At 34.0% G+C, this 18767-nt stretch overlaps 1 protein-coding gene across 12 annotated transcripts; it reads left to right on the top strand.

Moving 5' to 3' along the window:
- Positions 1 to 2868: 2868 nt before the first annotated feature.
- Positions 2869 to 9633, top strand: LOC140872531 (uncharacterized). 12 transcript variants are annotated; one of them, XM_073275394.1, is made up of 7 exons: positions 2869 to 3033; positions 3165 to 3200; positions 4070 to 4093; positions 4473 to 4814; positions 5534 to 5725; positions 5805 to 5873; positions 9185 to 9633. In XM_073275394.1, the coding sequence occupies exons 4-7, from the start codon at positions 4803 to 4805 to the stop codon at positions 9254 to 9256; spliced, it is 345 nt and encodes a 114-aa protein (XP_073131495.1). In that variant the 5' UTR covers positions 2869 to 3033; positions 3165 to 3200; positions 4070 to 4093; positions 4473 to 4802; the 3' UTR covers positions 9257 to 9633. The 12 variants fall into 12 exon arrangements, 9 of the variants coding, with proteins under 9 accessions (XP_073131495.1, XP_073131496.1, XP_073131493.1 ...); XM_073275395.1 differs by having other exon boundaries at positions 2869 to 3200; positions 4473 to 4553; positions 4739 to 4814; XM_073275392.1 differs by having other exon boundaries at positions 3545 to 4814.
- Positions 9634 to 18767: the final 9134 nt, after the last annotated feature.

Genomic DNA, 18767 nt, shown 5'->3' with positions numbered 1-18767 from the left:
TCAATACACTGATGAGTGAGCTGAGTCTTTTTCAGACTAGCTATGTGAGACCTATTGTTTCACTCAAGGCATGATTTATCCTATGGTGTTAAGAGGTTCTTGAAGTCTCTTCGTACGATTAGGAGCTGTGGTATTGTAAGACCAAGTGTAATTATTTTTAGTGGGCTCTAGCAAGATGAAACAATGATCGAACATGGGAGATGACGGTAGCTGAGACCTACAGATTTTAGGGTCTGGCGGGATTATTGTCACTGACTTCACGGGTTTCTTTTGATGCGCTAGATCATTGACGTGACTGTTTCTACATGGTCGATTCGGAAGTAACCTAGATTCCGACATAGTTTTTGAGAGTTTCACAATTATCATATGTCCTTGCTTGTGTTCACCGAGATGTGTGAGCAACGAGTTGATAGATTTTCTTTGTCAGTAAGTGAACTGTATTCTCGTTTTGAATACTGGGACTATTGTCTAAAGTCGTGAGACAGATGAACCATTCGATTCAGTCTTTAGTACCAGGAGTTGTACTAACTGAAACAAGCATCCAACAGTTTTTCGATATTGTACTTTTCAGGGTAATAAATCTGAATGTTTCTGTTCTTTAAGACAGGTGAATTTCGGACAACAACGTTGTCACAGTGCAGAAAAATTTGCTGAGAATTTTTCATTTTTGCAATAGTAATATTATTTTGGGTACAATGAATCACGTTTAATATATAGAGTAACTCAGTTTTGTTTTCTCGAGGATGGTTTATTCAGAGGTTGGCTCTGGGTTACGAGTTTTGGCTCAGTTAGCCAATAGGAATGATTGTAAGGATTTATCAATCGTTGATTGACCTTGAGATATCAGGACCAGTAATAGATCAGAAAGTGATACAGTAGAGTTGTATCTTATCCTTTTACTTGATATCGACATATGATAGCTAGCGTAGATGACCTAAAGGATTGTAGTAGAAGCTGTATGTTTCCAGATTGGATTAGTTACTAGTTGCAATGGTTGATTGCAATTCTTCAAGGATGTTCTATTGATAGGTGAGTTACAGTAACTAAAATTCTCAAGACAGTTATGTTCCTTTCAGTTTCAGTCGAAAGCATGTAATTAGCTAGAAGGGCTACTTGTACTTTCTGTAGATTGTTCAAATTGATGGTATTGCTAGCCATAGTGTTGCAAGAGCTGATGAGATAATTTTGGTACAGTCTAGTTAGACAACACTACATTTGATTATACTGTGCATAAGTTAGATATCAGAAGAATCTCGAATTAGTGTTGTACCAGCTATCGTGATCAACGGCCGGTACGTGGAGATCTGCTAGGATTTCAGGATATCTCTTGGTGGTTCAGCGGAAATTTTCACGTGATAGAATTGGGATTCCGTAATGAGACCAGTCTTGTATATGTGCTCAGATATTAAGTGAGTAGACTTTCATTCGAATTCAACCACATGACAAGGGAATTGATGATGGAGTTTTGTTGACTCGGCCAGTGGTGCCTTATATACTTGAACCATGAAGAGTGCTAGAGTTTAACATCAGCTTTGAGATGCAATAGTGTAATTCTAGATAAGCCATGTTCAGTTGTTTGAGACAATAGTAATGCATGTTCTACCTATGTAGACGAGTTTCGTATCTGATAAAGGAGCAAAAAATTTAGAATAAACTTGTTTGCTAGCCTTAACTAAATAGTTAGCGGATGACGCTGTAAATATTTAGCAAGAATGCACTTAACAATAAAGTCTTTAGTGCTAGATACAATGTAATTTTAGATATATTTTGGTGATTGGATTAGACTAAGTTCTAAGTTCAGAACGGGTGTGTATTCGACAGGGTATTCAGGTTTGCTAGAGGTTAAATTTTCTTGTGGTTTAGATCAATAATTGATCAACAGTTTTGGGAATCTTGTTGTGGGTACATTCTCAGGGTTGACCAAAACTTGATTTTGAGGACGAAATATCTTAAGTTGGGAAAACTGTAGTTAGAGATGTCAAAACAGGTTGGTGGGGCGGGCTGGTCTACAACCCATCGCAACCCACCATTAGAAGGGACGACCCATATTTAAGGCGGGTTGGAAAAACCCCAACCCACCAATTTTAAGTGGCGGGACGGGATAACCCGACGGTCTTATGTGTAATTTGGCGGGTTTTGACGGGCCAACTCGCAACCCACCACAACCCACCATTAGATGAGGTGGTGCGAACCGGCCCACCTTTAAGGCTAGTTGGAAAATAGTCAACCCAACCCGCCTATTTTATATGGCAGGACGGGTCAACCTAACAGTCCTAGCCCATTTTGACACCTATACCTGTAGTAGCCCGATTTCCGAAATAAGAAATTAATTGTCTAAGCATGTTTAGAATGGTTAAAACATGATTAAAAGATTCTCGGATGAGATTATTAAGTAGAAAATCGAATTCAGTACATTTGGAAATAGTCCGTAGGGTTAATACTGTTCAAACAATTCAGAAGAACCGAACTTAAGCTATGTTTAGTTCGGTTGTTCTAATCCCTTCGGAAGCTAGGGTGGAGTTCGGAAGCTCAGGGCTGATCGGAAGCTCCGATCCCGAGTTCGGAAGATCCGAACTTTTACTACAACAAATATGACTTTTTGCAGCGCGACATCAATATTGCACAATAAAAGCATGCTATTGATATTGTTATTAATATCGCGCACATTTGTGTGTGCTGTTAATATATTAATATCTTATAAAAATAACATTGCGCAATTATTGCACGCTGTAAATAATAGTTTCAAGGACTTGAAAATAAAAGCATGCTGTGAAAAATATCTTTCAACAGTGTGTAATATGTGCGATGTAAATAGTGGTGAAATAGAATATAAATCTATAGTGTGTGCTACGCCGTTGTTGGGCTTTTTCCCAGATTCAATATACAAACGCCAAATCCCTAATCTCATAAACACCAAATGCTCATCTTCTCTCTTCTGAACGCGCCGTGAGTCATAAATCTCTCGCACATAGCTTCTGGTAGAGAAGAAATCGAGAAGTCATCCGCCTTTTATCGTCTCGCACATAGCTTCTGGTTCTTCCCCGATTTTTCCTCTTATGATCGAAACCCTATTTTTTCTCCCTAGTTTTTGTTTTAATTTTGATAACACTATGATTATCCTTAATCGCTGCACGCTCTTTACCGATTGTTCTTCCTCAAAACAGAAAATCAAGAATCACAGAGAGCACAACAAAAAACTGGTCAGCTATTTTTTCTTCACCTTTTCTCCTTTACCGAAATAATATGATTTTAGACTACATGAATCGAGAAATCGGTTTCTAGTTTCATTGATATATGCTTATAGCTTGGTAACAGGCTTCTGGGATCCATGTCACTATGGACATCATATAAATAAAATAAAACTTGCTAAGTGCATGAATAGAAGAATGCTGGAGCCACTCATCTTTTATAGCTCTCAAGATATTCACTGTCAACTTCTTTTTTCTTGATGCTAGCTGTTAGTTCGTGATAATTAATTGCCTTGATGATTGTTTTGTATATATATATTTTGAACGGAACTATCCATTATTTGATTACCAAATAGGAAATGGTGACATTGCCATAATCCACAAAGTAATGATCATATAGGAGCTTGAGTTGAAAGATGAAAGCAAAACAAAAAGGTTTAAGTTGGGCCACTAGTCTCAAATAGGTAGGGAACTTATATTGCTGGAGGAGGTATTTCAGGCGATATCTATGTTCGAGTTTACACTTTTAATTGAAGTTGCCTTGTCGCAACCATCACTATGTGAGTTTTGTTGCTTTGTTTTCTTGCAATTTCTAGCTGTTTTTGGTCGTCATACATTATATTCGAAGCCTAGTATCAGTTCGATCATTCCAATCACAATTTCGACGAGTTTTTGGCCGAGTTCCACCGTGTTGCTACCGTGAACCACCATTGTCGACCTTGATTTTTTTTTGAGCGTTTTAGCTCATTTCCAGTTCATTCTAGCTTGTTTTTGGGCTACATACAGTCTGCCCAAGTAAGGGATTTTACCCACTTCGATTTAATTTGATTTCGTCGCTTTTATTGCACCAATATTGATATATAAATGTGTTAATGTTGCAGGTTCAACATTTGATGAAGTCCAAGGTATATTTTCGACAACCCATAAATTATGTTGGATTAGTTTAGTGCTATGTTTTGGAGAAGTTATGATTGCTCGATTTTCATTGTATTATAGTAGTATCATGGGATGACCGGTTGGTGCTTTTGCGTGTTGTAAATACTATTTTATTCCATTTATTATTTATTACATGTACTCTTTGGTTATTCTTTGCACCACATCCATAGTGTTACAAAATCTTTTTTTTTTTTGCACACATCTGTTTGTGTATCAAGCAATGACATATTTGGTAATGTGGTATTACTTTATACTGATTATCCTCTAGAACTTTTTGTTTTAATGATGCAATTCGTGCAACATTATTTAGTAAGCAAGAAATAGTTCCTCTCCATATTTAAATTGCAGGGGAATGTTTCGAAAGGTATGGGCAAGCGCTCTTACATGGAAGCAGTTCTCGAGGGAATAAGATCTGTCAATGCTGTTGAGGTTGATCTTTCTGACGTGGAAACTTCTGCTCATACACAATAGATCTCTTTCAGTACTCTTGTGTGGGAGAAGAGACGCTTCTTGATTATTTTGGGTCCAAGTTTTAACTTTTTTTCTTATTGCCACTCCAGCTCATTTAATTGCGCTCCTTTTCATTATTGTTTTCTCCTCATTTTTTTTTCAAGTTACTGTTAGTCAAAGATTTTTCTTGAAGGGCTGGATTTCAATCTGGGACTGAGGAATAGAGGCATGAAGACGCTAGTAAGTGCGTTCTCAATTTTGTTTGATTTGTTCAATGTGATTTGCTTAGTTTTTCTTGATTTTTAATTTTTTTTCCTTTTTTGGCATCTCTTTTTGCCACCAGAAAAGAAATGAGTTGGGTTGAATTATGTTTGAATATCTAATAATGTGTGAAATTTTAATTCTTTGTTTGGAAAAAAACTTTTAGCATCAAACTGCAGTCTCGGTTATCCTGTTTGGGCTTTTTTGATGAAATGCTCACTCGCTTGCTTATGCAAGTTAAGGTTGTATTGATATTTTCTCAGCTAAGTTGTGTATCATTTAACTCGGTGTTCGTATGTGTACATGTCTTGAATTTTTTTAATTCTTGGTTTCTAGATCTATGGATTTTCAATTTTGAACAGGAAACTGAGCTTCATCGATGAACCAATCAATTTGTCTCTGTTTACTTGAGGGAAAGTGTTTTATTTTTTAATCTATTGATAAATGAACTCTTGTTACTAGATTCCAGATTTTCTTGTATGTTCTGAACTGGTTCTATAATCATAGATTGTGTTATGAAATCTTGTTTATGTACATTTGGGCATTTTGAGCTCTAGTTGCAAAACTACAATTTTTTTGTACATGGTACTCGTAAAATTGGTTTTCTTGCATAAGTTTTGTCTTATTTTGTATCCAGAGTTTGAAGTGTATACAAGGTTTGTTCTTGTAATGATTCATTTTGTTTTTTTTCTTCTTAGATAGTTTTACTTCTGCTACTGGCATCGAGTTTTGCCGCACAATACGATGGAGAATGTGAGTCAATTCGGCCTTTAAACATACCGCACAGTGTGTCTGTCTCAGAGTTTGGATCTACTGGTGATGGGAAAACTTTAAATACAGTAACTTTAAATACAAAAGCCACAGGAGCAACAGTAAAAATACATCTAAAGGTAAATATTGAATGACTAGTTAAAGTAATACACTTTTTTTTGGACGAAGGCTTAAATTTTACTGCATAACTCATTGCAGGGTATAGTAGCAGCCGTCATTGATGGTGAAAATGGATATGAAGACCAAGTTATCTTGCATTGTATGCAGGTCCCATGTTATAATGAAGAAAAATGAGAATGGAAGTTCTCATCTATTCTCATATTTAGGCATTTCAGTACTAAGATTTAGTAGTGGTAGATGTTGATATTTATTTAGGACTAGAGAATTTAAACGGTTGATATGTTACTTTCCGTAGCGCACATCGCAAGCTACGAATGTAACTTTCCGCAGTACGCAATGCGCGTTTTCAATAACTTCTACTATTAACATCTTTGAGTTGTGCATCATGCACTGCGTGTTGCGGAAAGTAAATTTGCGCGTTGCGAAAATCAGTTTTTGTTGTATTGTTTCCACCGACAAACAAATATGAGTTTCAGATTGGTGATTTGACAAGGATGCATTCGGAAGCTATGAACCCGTAGTTTGGAAGGTCCGAACTTTGTAGGCAGAAATTATGAATTTTTCCCAGTTGAGTTCGGAAGCTCCGAACTTACCCATTTTGAAGGTCCTCCGAAGATGTTCGGAAGCAGCGAAGATACCTAGTTTGGAACCAGCGATGCAAGATCGGAAGTTTCGATATCATACTCAATCAGAGTCCATACAAAGGAGTTCAAGGCAACAAAGTGTACGAGTTTGGAAGCTTCGAGACAGATCAGAAGGTCCGATCAGGATTTCCATTAGTTGAAAGATTTGCGGAGTAAAATATCCTGAAGGCATATCGGAAGCACCGAAGAGTGATCGATGGTTCCAAACCCATGACAGCTGAACAAGAATTCAAATTTATATTTAAGCGGGATATGAAGATCGGAAGCATCGAAAGTAGATCGGAAGGTCCGATCAGTTCAGAGCAGATCTCGGAATTGACTGCACAAGATCGGAAGTTCCGAACTTGGGTTCGGAAGGTCCGAACCAACTCGTTTCTCAACACCATAAATAGACCACTTTGGAGTCATCTAAAGACACATCATCAGCTTTCAAATCATTTCTCTATTGTGTCTTTCAATACGTTCTTATATAAGCAATTATAAGCTTTGTGGTTGTGATCGTGATCATTGTAACTTTGAAGTTGTGGTTGATTGTTTGTGGCTATCCTTGAAGACCTCAAGGCCAAGTAGACATGGGGAGCGTGTTGATTGTAAAGTCTAACTTGGAAGCATCAAGGCCAAGAAGAAATTTCTAATGATACCTCAGTTAATCGATCTTAACCGAGAAGGAGAGACGTAGACAAAGACGAATTTTCGTCAAACTTCTATAAACAAACTCTCTCTCAAGACTTGATAGCACCTAGACTGATCAGCTAGGAAAACTAATCAGTTGACCAAACTACGACTGAAGTCATAATTTTACCTCAGTGATTGGATAAAGTTTTCCATACAAAACTGACACCGCCGTGCTATAAAAGCATCAGTGTACTTTGTGCCAGGAAAGGTACAAGGTAGCAGACAAGTCAAACTAACGACTAAAATTTGAATCAATTTACTGTTGGAGTTGGAAGCTATATAAAAGATCATTCATGCCAACAAGTGGAGTACGGGGAAGTGAACACAATAAAAGATAAGAGATCAATTCAAGATCAGTCCTGCACCACAAGGCATCTCATACCTTTACTGATATAGAACACACGTCCTAGAATACATTTGATCAAGTATAAGATCAATTTGTGCTAAGATTTCGAGTTGTAATATCTTTGTAAATCATTTGAAGTGCTGCAAACCTCATGCTAAGATGAATCAGTCAAGGAATGTATTCAGTCGAGGCTAGGAGTTTCGGTTTAGGCAATGTGGTAAGACCTAAGACTGAATTGGATCTGTGCAAGCTGTTGTATAGATCAAAGTCTTTTAGTGTATCCTTTCCCATGTGGAAGAAAGGGTAAGGTAGGAGCAGTTCAGTCTTTGAACATCCAAAAACAAACGAGTTCTTACATTTCAGTCGACCTCCTCCACACGAGTTTAAGTCATTTTGATACATTATTCTAATCTGTCAGTTGACCTCATTCCGCACATATAATTTTTTGGTCAATTGACATGGACAATTGAGAAAGAAGAATTCAGTGCCAACCTCAATTGAACTTATTTTAGCAACTGTTGGTGGTCAACTGCTCTAGTCTTGTGAAAGCACCATATAAACCGATCCTATCAAGTGGTATCAGAGCAAGACTCTTTCTTGCTTCTGAATACTCTCACAAAATGATACGTACACCGAATCTCAATTGTTTTCCCAACAAAATTTTGAAGTATGGAGAGTAAGAAGTAAGAACTCAATGTCACCTTGCAGCACTTAATGAATATTTGTGGCAAGTGATGACATGCGTCGCTATGGATAGCTGCACATTTAGCAAGATCAAGAAATGTTCCATTGTTGAGGACATTTGGAATAAGCTCATCTAGTTAGGCGAGAATCATGAAGAACTGAGAAAAGAAGAAGCCAAGAGACTGAATTTTATGAATAACTATACTGTTCATACAGTCTATCAAGCCAAGCATATGAAGAAACTATTTTCTGCTTGCTGACTGAAGCCACTAAATATTTTCAACTAGAATCACTAAAAGAAAATGAGATAATCTCTAATTTCAGTTGTGATATCTTTACACGTGATATGAGATTTTACATAAAAATAGTCTAGACAGAAATCTCTTATGCACACACAACACAATTTTATGCTAAAATGTTTCCTGATCGACGCACATACAAGGAAATCTGCAAAGATAAACCAAGTACGGTTTCTAGAGGACTAATCCAGTCTGGACCCAAAAAGATATGGGTACCAAAGGACATTAATTGTGCTAACATGAAACATGAACCAAAGATTTCAGTTTTGGGACATGGACGAAGCTCAACTGATGATAGCCAACTGATACCAAGCTTCTCAATCACCTGGATTGAAGATTGCTCTCTCAATAAGACTATCAAGAAATCACCAGTTCCTCTATACAAACCTCACGAGCTCATCAATTCACTACTGCAAAATTTGAGGGGGGAATCAGACTGAGAGGAAACTAATTCAAGGGGAACTCTAGTTTTGCAGAAAATAAAATCAGTTGAGAGGACATCAACTGGTCACTTTTATCCGTTCTGAAATCAGTCATCAGAGTTTCACAAACATATTGACACAAAGAATTGTTGGCTCCACCAAATTTTTCCTCGATGTATATAATACGAAAGGAATATTTTGTTTCTAAAATTCCTCAAGCCTAAAAAGATTTTATTTAATGTTTTTTTTCTTTCTTGGACATGAAGTAGTTTAGAGATGACATGTTTACATTATTTATTTCCTTATTTAAGTAGATTTGAGATATTATTATATTTGATTATAATATTTATTTATCTCATGTCTAACTTATCTATTCCTTATATTATAGATTTTATTTGATCAAGAAGGAATAAAGATCAACATAAATCAAGAATCCTACGGCTACAAGAAAATATATTGAAGAAGGATTCTTGGCTTTATATATGTGAAAGACACCGGAAGAAAGAATGACCGAGAGAGAGTTTTTCTAAAAGCTTCATACACGTAAATATTGAGAGAATTTTGAAGAATTTATGAAGCTTGTTTAAGGTCGTGTTCTACCTATTTGCCTTGAAGATTTGGAGAGCACTTGAAGATTGGTGATCGAAAGTGTTGTTGCTCTCATAGTTTTTGGGAATCTAGGGCCAACTCCTTGCTCCGTTTATTTATTCTATCTTGCATAGAATTTTTAGGAGTTGTTTTTATGGTTTATTTTCTCACTTGTTGTTGAGAAAATTGTTTTTGAAATAATAACTAGTTTTAGGGTTTGTAAAACTCTTTGATCGTTTTCTAGTGAAAGTTTTTTCCTAAGGCACTGTAAGAGTATTTTATACTCTTACTTAAAATATCTGAGTCTATTTTAGTAGTTGCTAGTTTATTTTATTCACGCTTTAATTATTTTTCGCTGCATATTACTCAAAGTGTTTTTGTAGGTGTTGCCAACACTTTGTGACAACACCTAAAAATGTTTATATGCAACCAACATTCCCTTACATAAGATAACTACCAAATACCTTATGACACTCAGTAGGGATATGAATATTCAAAGGTATTTGACAAAGAGGAGGAAACAAATAAGTGAAGCAATTTCTCTTGAAGATGATGAAGATCAGCCGAAGAGCATAACTGAAGAGGATAACTGAAGAGCAGTACTGAAGTTGCCAAGACTGTTGTCTGATAACACTGATAAAAGATTTCAAAAAATGATTTTGTTTGAAGATTGAGTTTTCATACTAAGGATTTTCCAACACCAAAAATGGGGAAATATTTGGAACATTTATGTTTTTGTTGCTGACAACTACATAGTAAAAATTATCAGACGACTGACTTTGTCCACGAATGAAATTGAATACATCAACTGGACAAGTAAACTAGAGATAGCTAACCCGTCTTTGAGCTAAAACCACGAATGGACTAACAAAGCTAACTGGATTCAATCGTGCAGTGCTAAACTGAATTGTCAAAACTAGATAGCACCTAGAATGATCAGTTAGGAAAACTGATCAGTTGACCAAACTACAATTGAAGCCATAAGTCTACCTCAACGATTGGATAAAGTTTTCCTAACAAAATTGACATCGCCGAGCTACAGAAGCATCAATGTACTTTGTGTCAGAGAAGGTACAAGATAGCAAACAAGTCAAACCAATGGTTAGAATTTGAATCAAGATACCATTGGAGTTGGAAGCTATATATCAAAGATCATTCATGCTAATAAGTGGAGTAAGGGTGAGTGAACACAAGACAAGAGATCAATTCAAAATCAATCTCGTACCACAAAGCAATTCATACCTCAACTGATATAGCACACACTTAATAGAATATATTTGATCAAGTGTAGGATCAATTTGTGCTCAGCTACCGAGTTGTAATATCTTTGTAATATATCAGTTGAGGTACTGCAAACCTAATTGTAAGATGAATCAGTCAAGGATTGTATTCAGTCGAGGCTAGAAGTTTCAGTTTAGGCAATGTGGTAAAACCTAAGACTGAATTGGGTCTGTGCAATCCGTTGTATAAATCAAAGTTTTCTAGTGTATCCTTCCATGTGAGGAAGAAGGGGTGATGGTCAACTGCCCCAGTCTTGTATAACAACCACATAAACCGATCCTATCAAATTTAATTACTATATATTAGTTAGATAAAAAATACCCCCTTTAAAATAATAAATTATTAATTTATCGATTAATAATTAGTATATCTATAAATTAATAAAATTTCATGGTTTCAACATTATTAATTTATAGAGGTTTCACTGTATATACAATTAAAGTATGAAATAATATAATAAATGTGATACGCCTGAAAACTAATCGATAATTTAGTTATCGAATGAAATTCCAGATGTAAAATTCGGGAGATAAATTTGAGAATTCGTGGAAGCTATATGAAATTTGCAAGGAGAAATCATCTGAGAGAAATATGGATAAAATTTAGAGGTAATTTTGAAATTATTCGAGTAAAAATATTGTAGTTTAGGAATAATTTTTTTGGCTTGATTACGTTAAGAAGTTTAGACTTTAGTAATGGTAGTAGATGTCGATTTCTTTTTGTGGAGTGGCCAAAATTTGAGAAAACATTTGTATTTGGGAGCAATTTTTCACTCTTCTTTTGTGTATATCTATCTATCCATATGGAGCAAGGATAAACGTTAATTTAATTTGATTATCATGATATATACGGATTAAAGTATAAACCTTAATCATCGAACATGATAACTGATAAAATAAAATAAAGCATGTGCAAAAACAATGGTTTATATATATGAGCATTACTGATATGACATTTATTTGGATGTGATGAATTGTACATATCCAATATGTAGGTCTATAAATAACCCCATCACAATTATCAAAATATATTAATGCAAAAGACCCAAGTACTTCCATGAAAAATAAAGTTGCATATTATAAACTAACTTTTCATGCGTGCCATTTGCATCTACCTTACCGCGAGTAGCAAGAAAGTGGCAAGTGGATCAATGTTTCCATTATAGACCAGACCACCGACTCAATACTCTTCGAAAGTGACTTGTAAATCTTCAAAATACATAGCAAACCTCTATACTATCACTATGGTACTTCAGTTAGAAAATTGTAGCCACAGGGAATGGAAACAATATATATATGTCGGAAAAAATTAAGTAAATTTTATTATATATATATATATTCTAATCAGTTTCGCTCTTCACAAATTCCGGCTTTGTATAGACATTCCGTTGATAGGACATTGTATGTCATATGAATCTGGCCGAACACGTCAGTTTCGGTTAGGCTGATACAAGAAAGTTTATCCCCTTGTTTCATACGTTCATATTGTTTGGTTTAAATATTTGCAGTGCCGTCTTGTACTAACTTCTAATTTAGACATTGTGAGTCTAGATTTGTCCTTCAGTTATAACCTTATCGGATATGGATGCAACTTGATAGAAATTTAGCCCATGTTATTAAATAAAAAGGAAAATAAATTATCAGAATGACATGAAGTATAAGATTATATACGAAAAATTGAAAACATCATTTTTTAAAGAGAAAAAGTAAGTTGATATATGAAATCTGGGAACTCAACGAATTAGACTAAATGCCGGAAAATGGAACTAGAAATATCAAACTAGTACTAAAAACAAGAAATTTGTGAATTGAATTGAAATTTCGGAGATTTGTTTAATTAAGTGTGGTGTTTTTTTCCATATTGTGTTTGGATGACGGGAATTGGACGGGATTTGTGGGATTTGAAATTGAAAATACCGTTTTAGTATTTGGCAACTTGGGATTTCAAAACGGAATTGGTATTTGGTGGGATTTCATAGAATTTCAATTAGTTAAGTGAAATCTTGACAAAACTGGTCGGATTTCACGGGATTTGAGTTTATAAAGCAATAAAATTATTTTTAATAATAAATTCATATACTTTACTTATAAATTTTAAGTTTTTTTTATAATATTTTATAAAATATTATTTTTATCCGAAATTTATACTATCAAATTCCAAAATATATTTTAACTTTTTGCCAAACAAAAAATGAAATTTCAATTCCATGAATTTCCAAATCCAAATCCATTCCAAATCCAAATCCAATTCCAAATTCCATTTTTTAGACATCCAAACACACTGCTTTTATTTCTCCAATTGTTTCCTCGAGTCAGTTCTTTGACTGCGTGGCTCCACTATCCCAATATATGCAGCATTAACAACACCACTAATAGAAGCTAATACCACTAATAGAAACAATAACTGACATTTTTTTCCCACTTCCTCCCAGTTTCTTTGACCTTTCATTTTTTTCCACTCCTAGTTTCTTTGACCTTTCATTCTTACTCATTTCTCTAATTGGTTCCTAGACTTGATTCAAAGAATATCCAATTTCACTATTCCACTACATGTTACGTGATCTTGGAAGTTGTTGATCAATTCTATATATTTACGTGATCTTGGAAGTTGTTGATCAATTCTATATATTTCATGTGATTCTGAGCTTTAATTCATAGAGAAATTTCATCTTGATTAAATTTTATTTTTATTTTTTTTCTCGACTTTATTATGATCATGATACGTATATTGGGTAAATTATATTTGATATTCCTTTAAAAAAAATTAATTAAAAACACAGACAAACCTTCTTGGTAAAATCAATAGTTTTTAATATCCGATATTTTAAATCATAAGCATAAATTTTCGGAATGTTGCAGTATAAATCGGATAAATGTGATTGTGATTTTTTTATATATATAAAAAAAGGATTCTAAAGCACTATTATTTTACATATGGAATTATTTTTAATTTTATGGAGGAACACAAATGCAATTCATCCTAAACATATTTTAGATAAAAATAATAAATAGAGACTTCCAATGACGAATAAAGTATTTCTATTCATTCTCTCGTCTTTATATTCTTTATAATTCATAATTGAGACTAGATAATTTGTTGTAGGTGATCATTGAGACTAGATTTTATTTCGAAATATCATGTTATCTATTATTCAAATATGTAAATGCACTCTATAAATAGAGACTTCCAATGACGAATAAAGTATTTCTATTCATTCTCTCGTCTTTATATTCTTTATAATTCATAAAATGTTATCAACATTAGTGCTTTTTGAGGTACAACTCATAAATTATTTATTTAGTTTTTTTCGTACGTTATCGATGAATCGCAACATTTAAATTGATATCAAAGCCCTTGAAATCGCATAAATTTTGTTTTTATGTTAATACTCCTTGTTCTATGTTAATGCTCCTGAAGTAACACAATATTCAGATTTGATATTGATGTTCTCGAAGTAACACAAATTTTAGGTTATGTTGATGTTCTTGAAGAACACAACTTCATATTTTATGTGGATGCTCCTAAAGTAACATTACTCTTGTTCTATATTGATGTCTATGGAGTGACACGATATTTAATCTTCAAGATATATGATTTAAGATCTCAAAGTTTTCCGATGTTTCTGAAGAATATCGGTTTAAAAAAAATTATATTTTTTTGAAATATATGTATGATATATAAATTTGTTCAAATTTTTTGTTTCGATAATAATGTTATCATAATTGAAATTGAAAATATTTATGGAATTTACTATGATTGAATTTGATCTTTGGGATTTATTTGATTGATTTAAATATCTTTATTTAAAAAAAATATATCATTCTAATTATTTTTTTGTTTTTTTTTTTTAAGATATTAGGTGTAATGGCAAACATAACCAAACTTGGATTTGAAGCAATTGATTTGTCCGAAAAAAAATATTTTTCATAGATATTATGAAACGTCCTAGAACTTCTACTGAAATTTTTTTTAAACTCTCTAATAATAAAATAATGAATATATATATATATATCATACTTAAAAATAACTTTCCTTAAGTTAATATACATAAACACAATAAGTGCAATAATAGAACATGCACACCTACAATTAAATACTTAAAATTAATTACTAAATAATCATTTAGAAATATTCCATAATAAAATTCCTAAATTTCATGCTTATACTGAAATATATAATAATAAAACATATGCGGAAATAAACGTTCTAGTCTCAACATAAAATTCATCTTAGAGCAATGGTCACGGGATCTAGCTGTCTGGATACTCATACGCCCTCGCCGCCAGTCGGAAACATATTATCCTTATTGACATTTTGCTCACCTGCACCATTTAAATCTAGTGAGCCTAGAGGCTCAGCACGTTCTATCCTTACATAATAAAATGAAACCACACACAAGCACACATCATATAAAATACGTGAATAATAATTATACGTGCATGATCTTAAAATTATATGCATATAAACATAAATAAATAATCATTCTTCTAAATCATCATGCTATAACATAATTCATCATACTTTATAATTCTCATAAAAATGACTTATCATGATTTCTTAGTTCTCAACAGGTCGTATCCATGTCGGTGGCATCATACTGAGCGATTGATCAATCTATAAACCAACGTACGCGGCGGTGGGGTTTCCACCTCTGTGCTGCCACTTCACCAGCCCTCTCAGATGGATCCATAAGCTCATCATACTTATACATCATTAGGAAGGTCACCGGGCCCAGGTATCCCGGCCTCCAACCACGTCACTTTCCACCTTCACTTTAACTTCCATGAAAAATTTATTTTTCTTAACATGCATTTAAACTTATCATAAAAATTCTTACATGATGCATGAACTTAAAAATTTTCACTTATTTTTTTATTTCATGAAAATTTGCCCGTAAATATATATTTATTTATTTTATTAAAAAAATCATACTTATATATCTAATAAAAATGCATGCATGAATTAAATATATATTTACGGACGTTTATTTTTCAAAGGACTTGTTCGAGCTGCTGACCACTAGACTTAAACTCAAAAATTCCTAGACTGACTCAAAAACCCAAAAGCCCAACCTGACCTGGTCCAATAATTCTCATGGATCACACGGCCCATGACAAATTAATGGGCTCACGTCCATAATTATTAAATCCCATTAAATTAGTCCAATTAATTAATTAACCAAAACCCAAACCCATTAATTAATAATTTAAACTCTTAATTAAAATAAAATACTCCAGCCCAATTAATAAAAATCTAGACCCGAACTAAAATTAATTTGACCCATCAAGACGTGACCTGACCCGGACCCAAGACCCAAGCCCGGCCCACCTAAACAACCCATAACCCGAAATACTAATAAAAAAAAGACACCCAATTACCCAACCCAATCACGTACAGACTCCCCCCATGCTATTTACTATCGGCCATGTAGCAGCAGGCTTTATGGCCTACTGCCGGCCATCTTCGGCCGCCGAATGGCCGGAGTTCTACCGCCCAGACGTAGCCCACGTTTGGGCGGTTCCAACGAACCAAACATTGCCTTGAACCGATCCTTACACCGCCTTAGCGACCCATGATTCGGGAATCCCGAAACTGCCGCGATTTGTTATACTATCAACCCTTAACCACATGCTGCTTGACTCACGCCCAGCCCCTTCTCCTGCCTTCTCCAAGACCAAGCCACCCTCTAGACCAGCCCCTAAGGACCCTAACTCGAACCCTTAGCCCTCGGTCCATCCCTGGTCCGATCAAGGACCAGCATGTAGAACCCGATTCCAAGTTCTCCCAACCTGCTGCTGCGTGGCCTGCACATCCGAGGAGCCATGCCCAGCCATGGTTCCAGCCCTCTACAAGGTCGAAACCCCACACCAAACCAACCCTAAGGACTCTAGATAGGACTCCTAACCAGTAGGTAGCAGTCTCGAACAGCCATGCAAGAAAATCAAGTCAAAAATCGTGTCATCTGACTAAAAAACGTGAATCATGCATGACTATGAAAAAATATGATTCAAATGTGAATAACACATACATTAACAGATCACTCATGCTTAAAACAGTGTATATGATTTAAACGGTGGCCAAAAATGGATTCGAAACGTGCCTTGTTGAAGATTTGGACCAAAACAAAGAAATCAATGCGGATCGGGCTCGCCGGGACGAACGGCTTGAAAATCCTTGCCCAAAAAACTCAAGAAAATTGTGTGTGATGCGTTCTTGATGATGGAAAATTTTCTGAAGATTTATGGAGACGGCTAAGAGAGTTTTGGCGTGAGATAGGGATAGAGTTTAGGGAGAATAATTTAGGTTAAATCTTTAATATAATGATGCTTAGGATAATAACTAATTATTGTATTAATAAAATAAATTTTAAAACTCTTAATCATCATAAATAATCTGATTTATAACCTTAAATCCCGAAATATAAAATAATTGGATTTTTAAAGCTTAATAAAAGTCATTAAAATCACTTATTTTGGGTAAAAACGGACAATTAAATATACATATATATAAATACCATAATTTTTTTTAAATTATACCTTAAAATAATATTTTAAGGCTCCTAAAAATCTCATAAAATATTTTGGGTGAAAAAATCTCGTCCGTCCATGGTCCCGCCTACGCGATCATAATATAAACTTTCTCAAATAAATTCATAAATCACATCATACAGAATTAAATGCCGAAAAAAAATATTTAAAACATGCAAATAAATAACACAATTCACATAATAACTCATAAAATAATTTAACCCATTTTCACATTATTTTAAAATTATAAAATCCCCTAGTTATGCATGCGGATTTACGTGACGAATTTATGGGCGTTAGAATTCTTCCCCCCTTAAATGAAATTTCGTCCTCGAAATTTGATTTAACTTAGTCTTCTAACACCACATGACTAAACTATTTAAAAATTAATTTTCAAATTTAAATCCCAAAAACATAACTTAATTTGCAAATCTAAAATTCAACTTAAATCTAAAAATCCTAACTTGTCAAACTTAAATATAAAAAATCATAACTTAATCTACAAATCTAAATGTCAAACTTATGTCTCATAAATTATCAAACATAGTTTTCTAAAAGTATATCATTCTAGTCATCCTCGTGTGTAATACGTCTCAAAAGCATACTGTAATTTCCGTAAATTCTCCACGTAACCGCATTGCATAACTAAGTGTTTTTAACTTTAAGACTGTCATAATTTTAAATTCTACTTTCATATATCGTTAAAACATAAGTCATGTGTTCCATGCATAAAACATAATTTAAATCATTTAAAACTTACAGACTGGCACTGCGGCTTCTGAGATCCGTGAAGCAGGCTAGTCACCCTCCAAGGACCATGGCTCTGATACCAAATGAAACGTCCTAGAACTTCTACTGAATTTTTTTTTTTAAACTCTCTTATAATAAAATAATGAATATAAATATATATATGCTCATACATACATACATATATATATATATATATATATATATATATACATATATATATATATATATATCATACTTAAAAATAACTTTTCTTAAGTTAATAAACATAAACACAATAAGTACAATAATAGAACATGCACACCTACAATTAAATACTTAAAATTAATTACTAAATAATCATTTAGAAATATTCCATAATAAAATTCCTAAATTCCATGCATATACTGAAAATATATAATAATAAAACATATGCGGAAATAAACGTTCTAGTCTCAACATAAAATTCATCTTAGAGCAATGGTCACGGGTTCTAGCTGCCTGGATACTCATACGCCCTCGCCGCCAGTCGGGAACACATTATCCTTATTGACATTTTGCTCACCTGCACAATTTAAATCTAGTGAGCCTAGAGTCTCAGCACGTTCTATCCTTACATAACAAAATGAAACCACACACAAGCACACATCATATAAAATACATGAATAATAATTATACGTGCATGATCTTAAAATTATATGCATATAAACATAAATATATAATCATTCTTCTAAATCATCATGCTATAACATAATTCATCATACTTTATAATTCTCATAAAAATGACTTATCATGATTTCTTAGTTCTCAACAGGTCGTATCCATGTCGGTGGCATCATACTGAGCGAT

This window comes from Henckelia pumila, unplaced genomic scaffold (assembly GCF_033568475.1).
Source record: "Henckelia pumila isolate YLH828 unplaced genomic scaffold, ASM3356847v2 CTG_466, whole genome shotgun sequence".
NCBI classification, from domain to species: domain Eukaryota; kingdom Viridiplantae; phylum Streptophyta; class Magnoliopsida; order Lamiales; family Gesneriaceae; genus Henckelia; species Henckelia pumila.
The sequence above is the reverse complement of the archived record's forward strand: the minus strand, read 5'-3'. Positions and strand labels throughout refer to the sequence as shown.

Coding starts and splice junctions, on each gene's coding strand:
- LOC140872531 (XM_073275394.1), top strand. Junction 5,726..5,804: donor CAGTAAAAATACATCTAAAG/GTAAATATTGAA, acceptor AACTCATTGCAG/GGTATAGTAGCAGCCGTCAT. Junction 5,874..9,184: donor TTATCTTGCATTGTATGCAG/GTCCCATGTTAT, acceptor CTTATATTATAG/ATTTTATTTGATCAAGAAGG.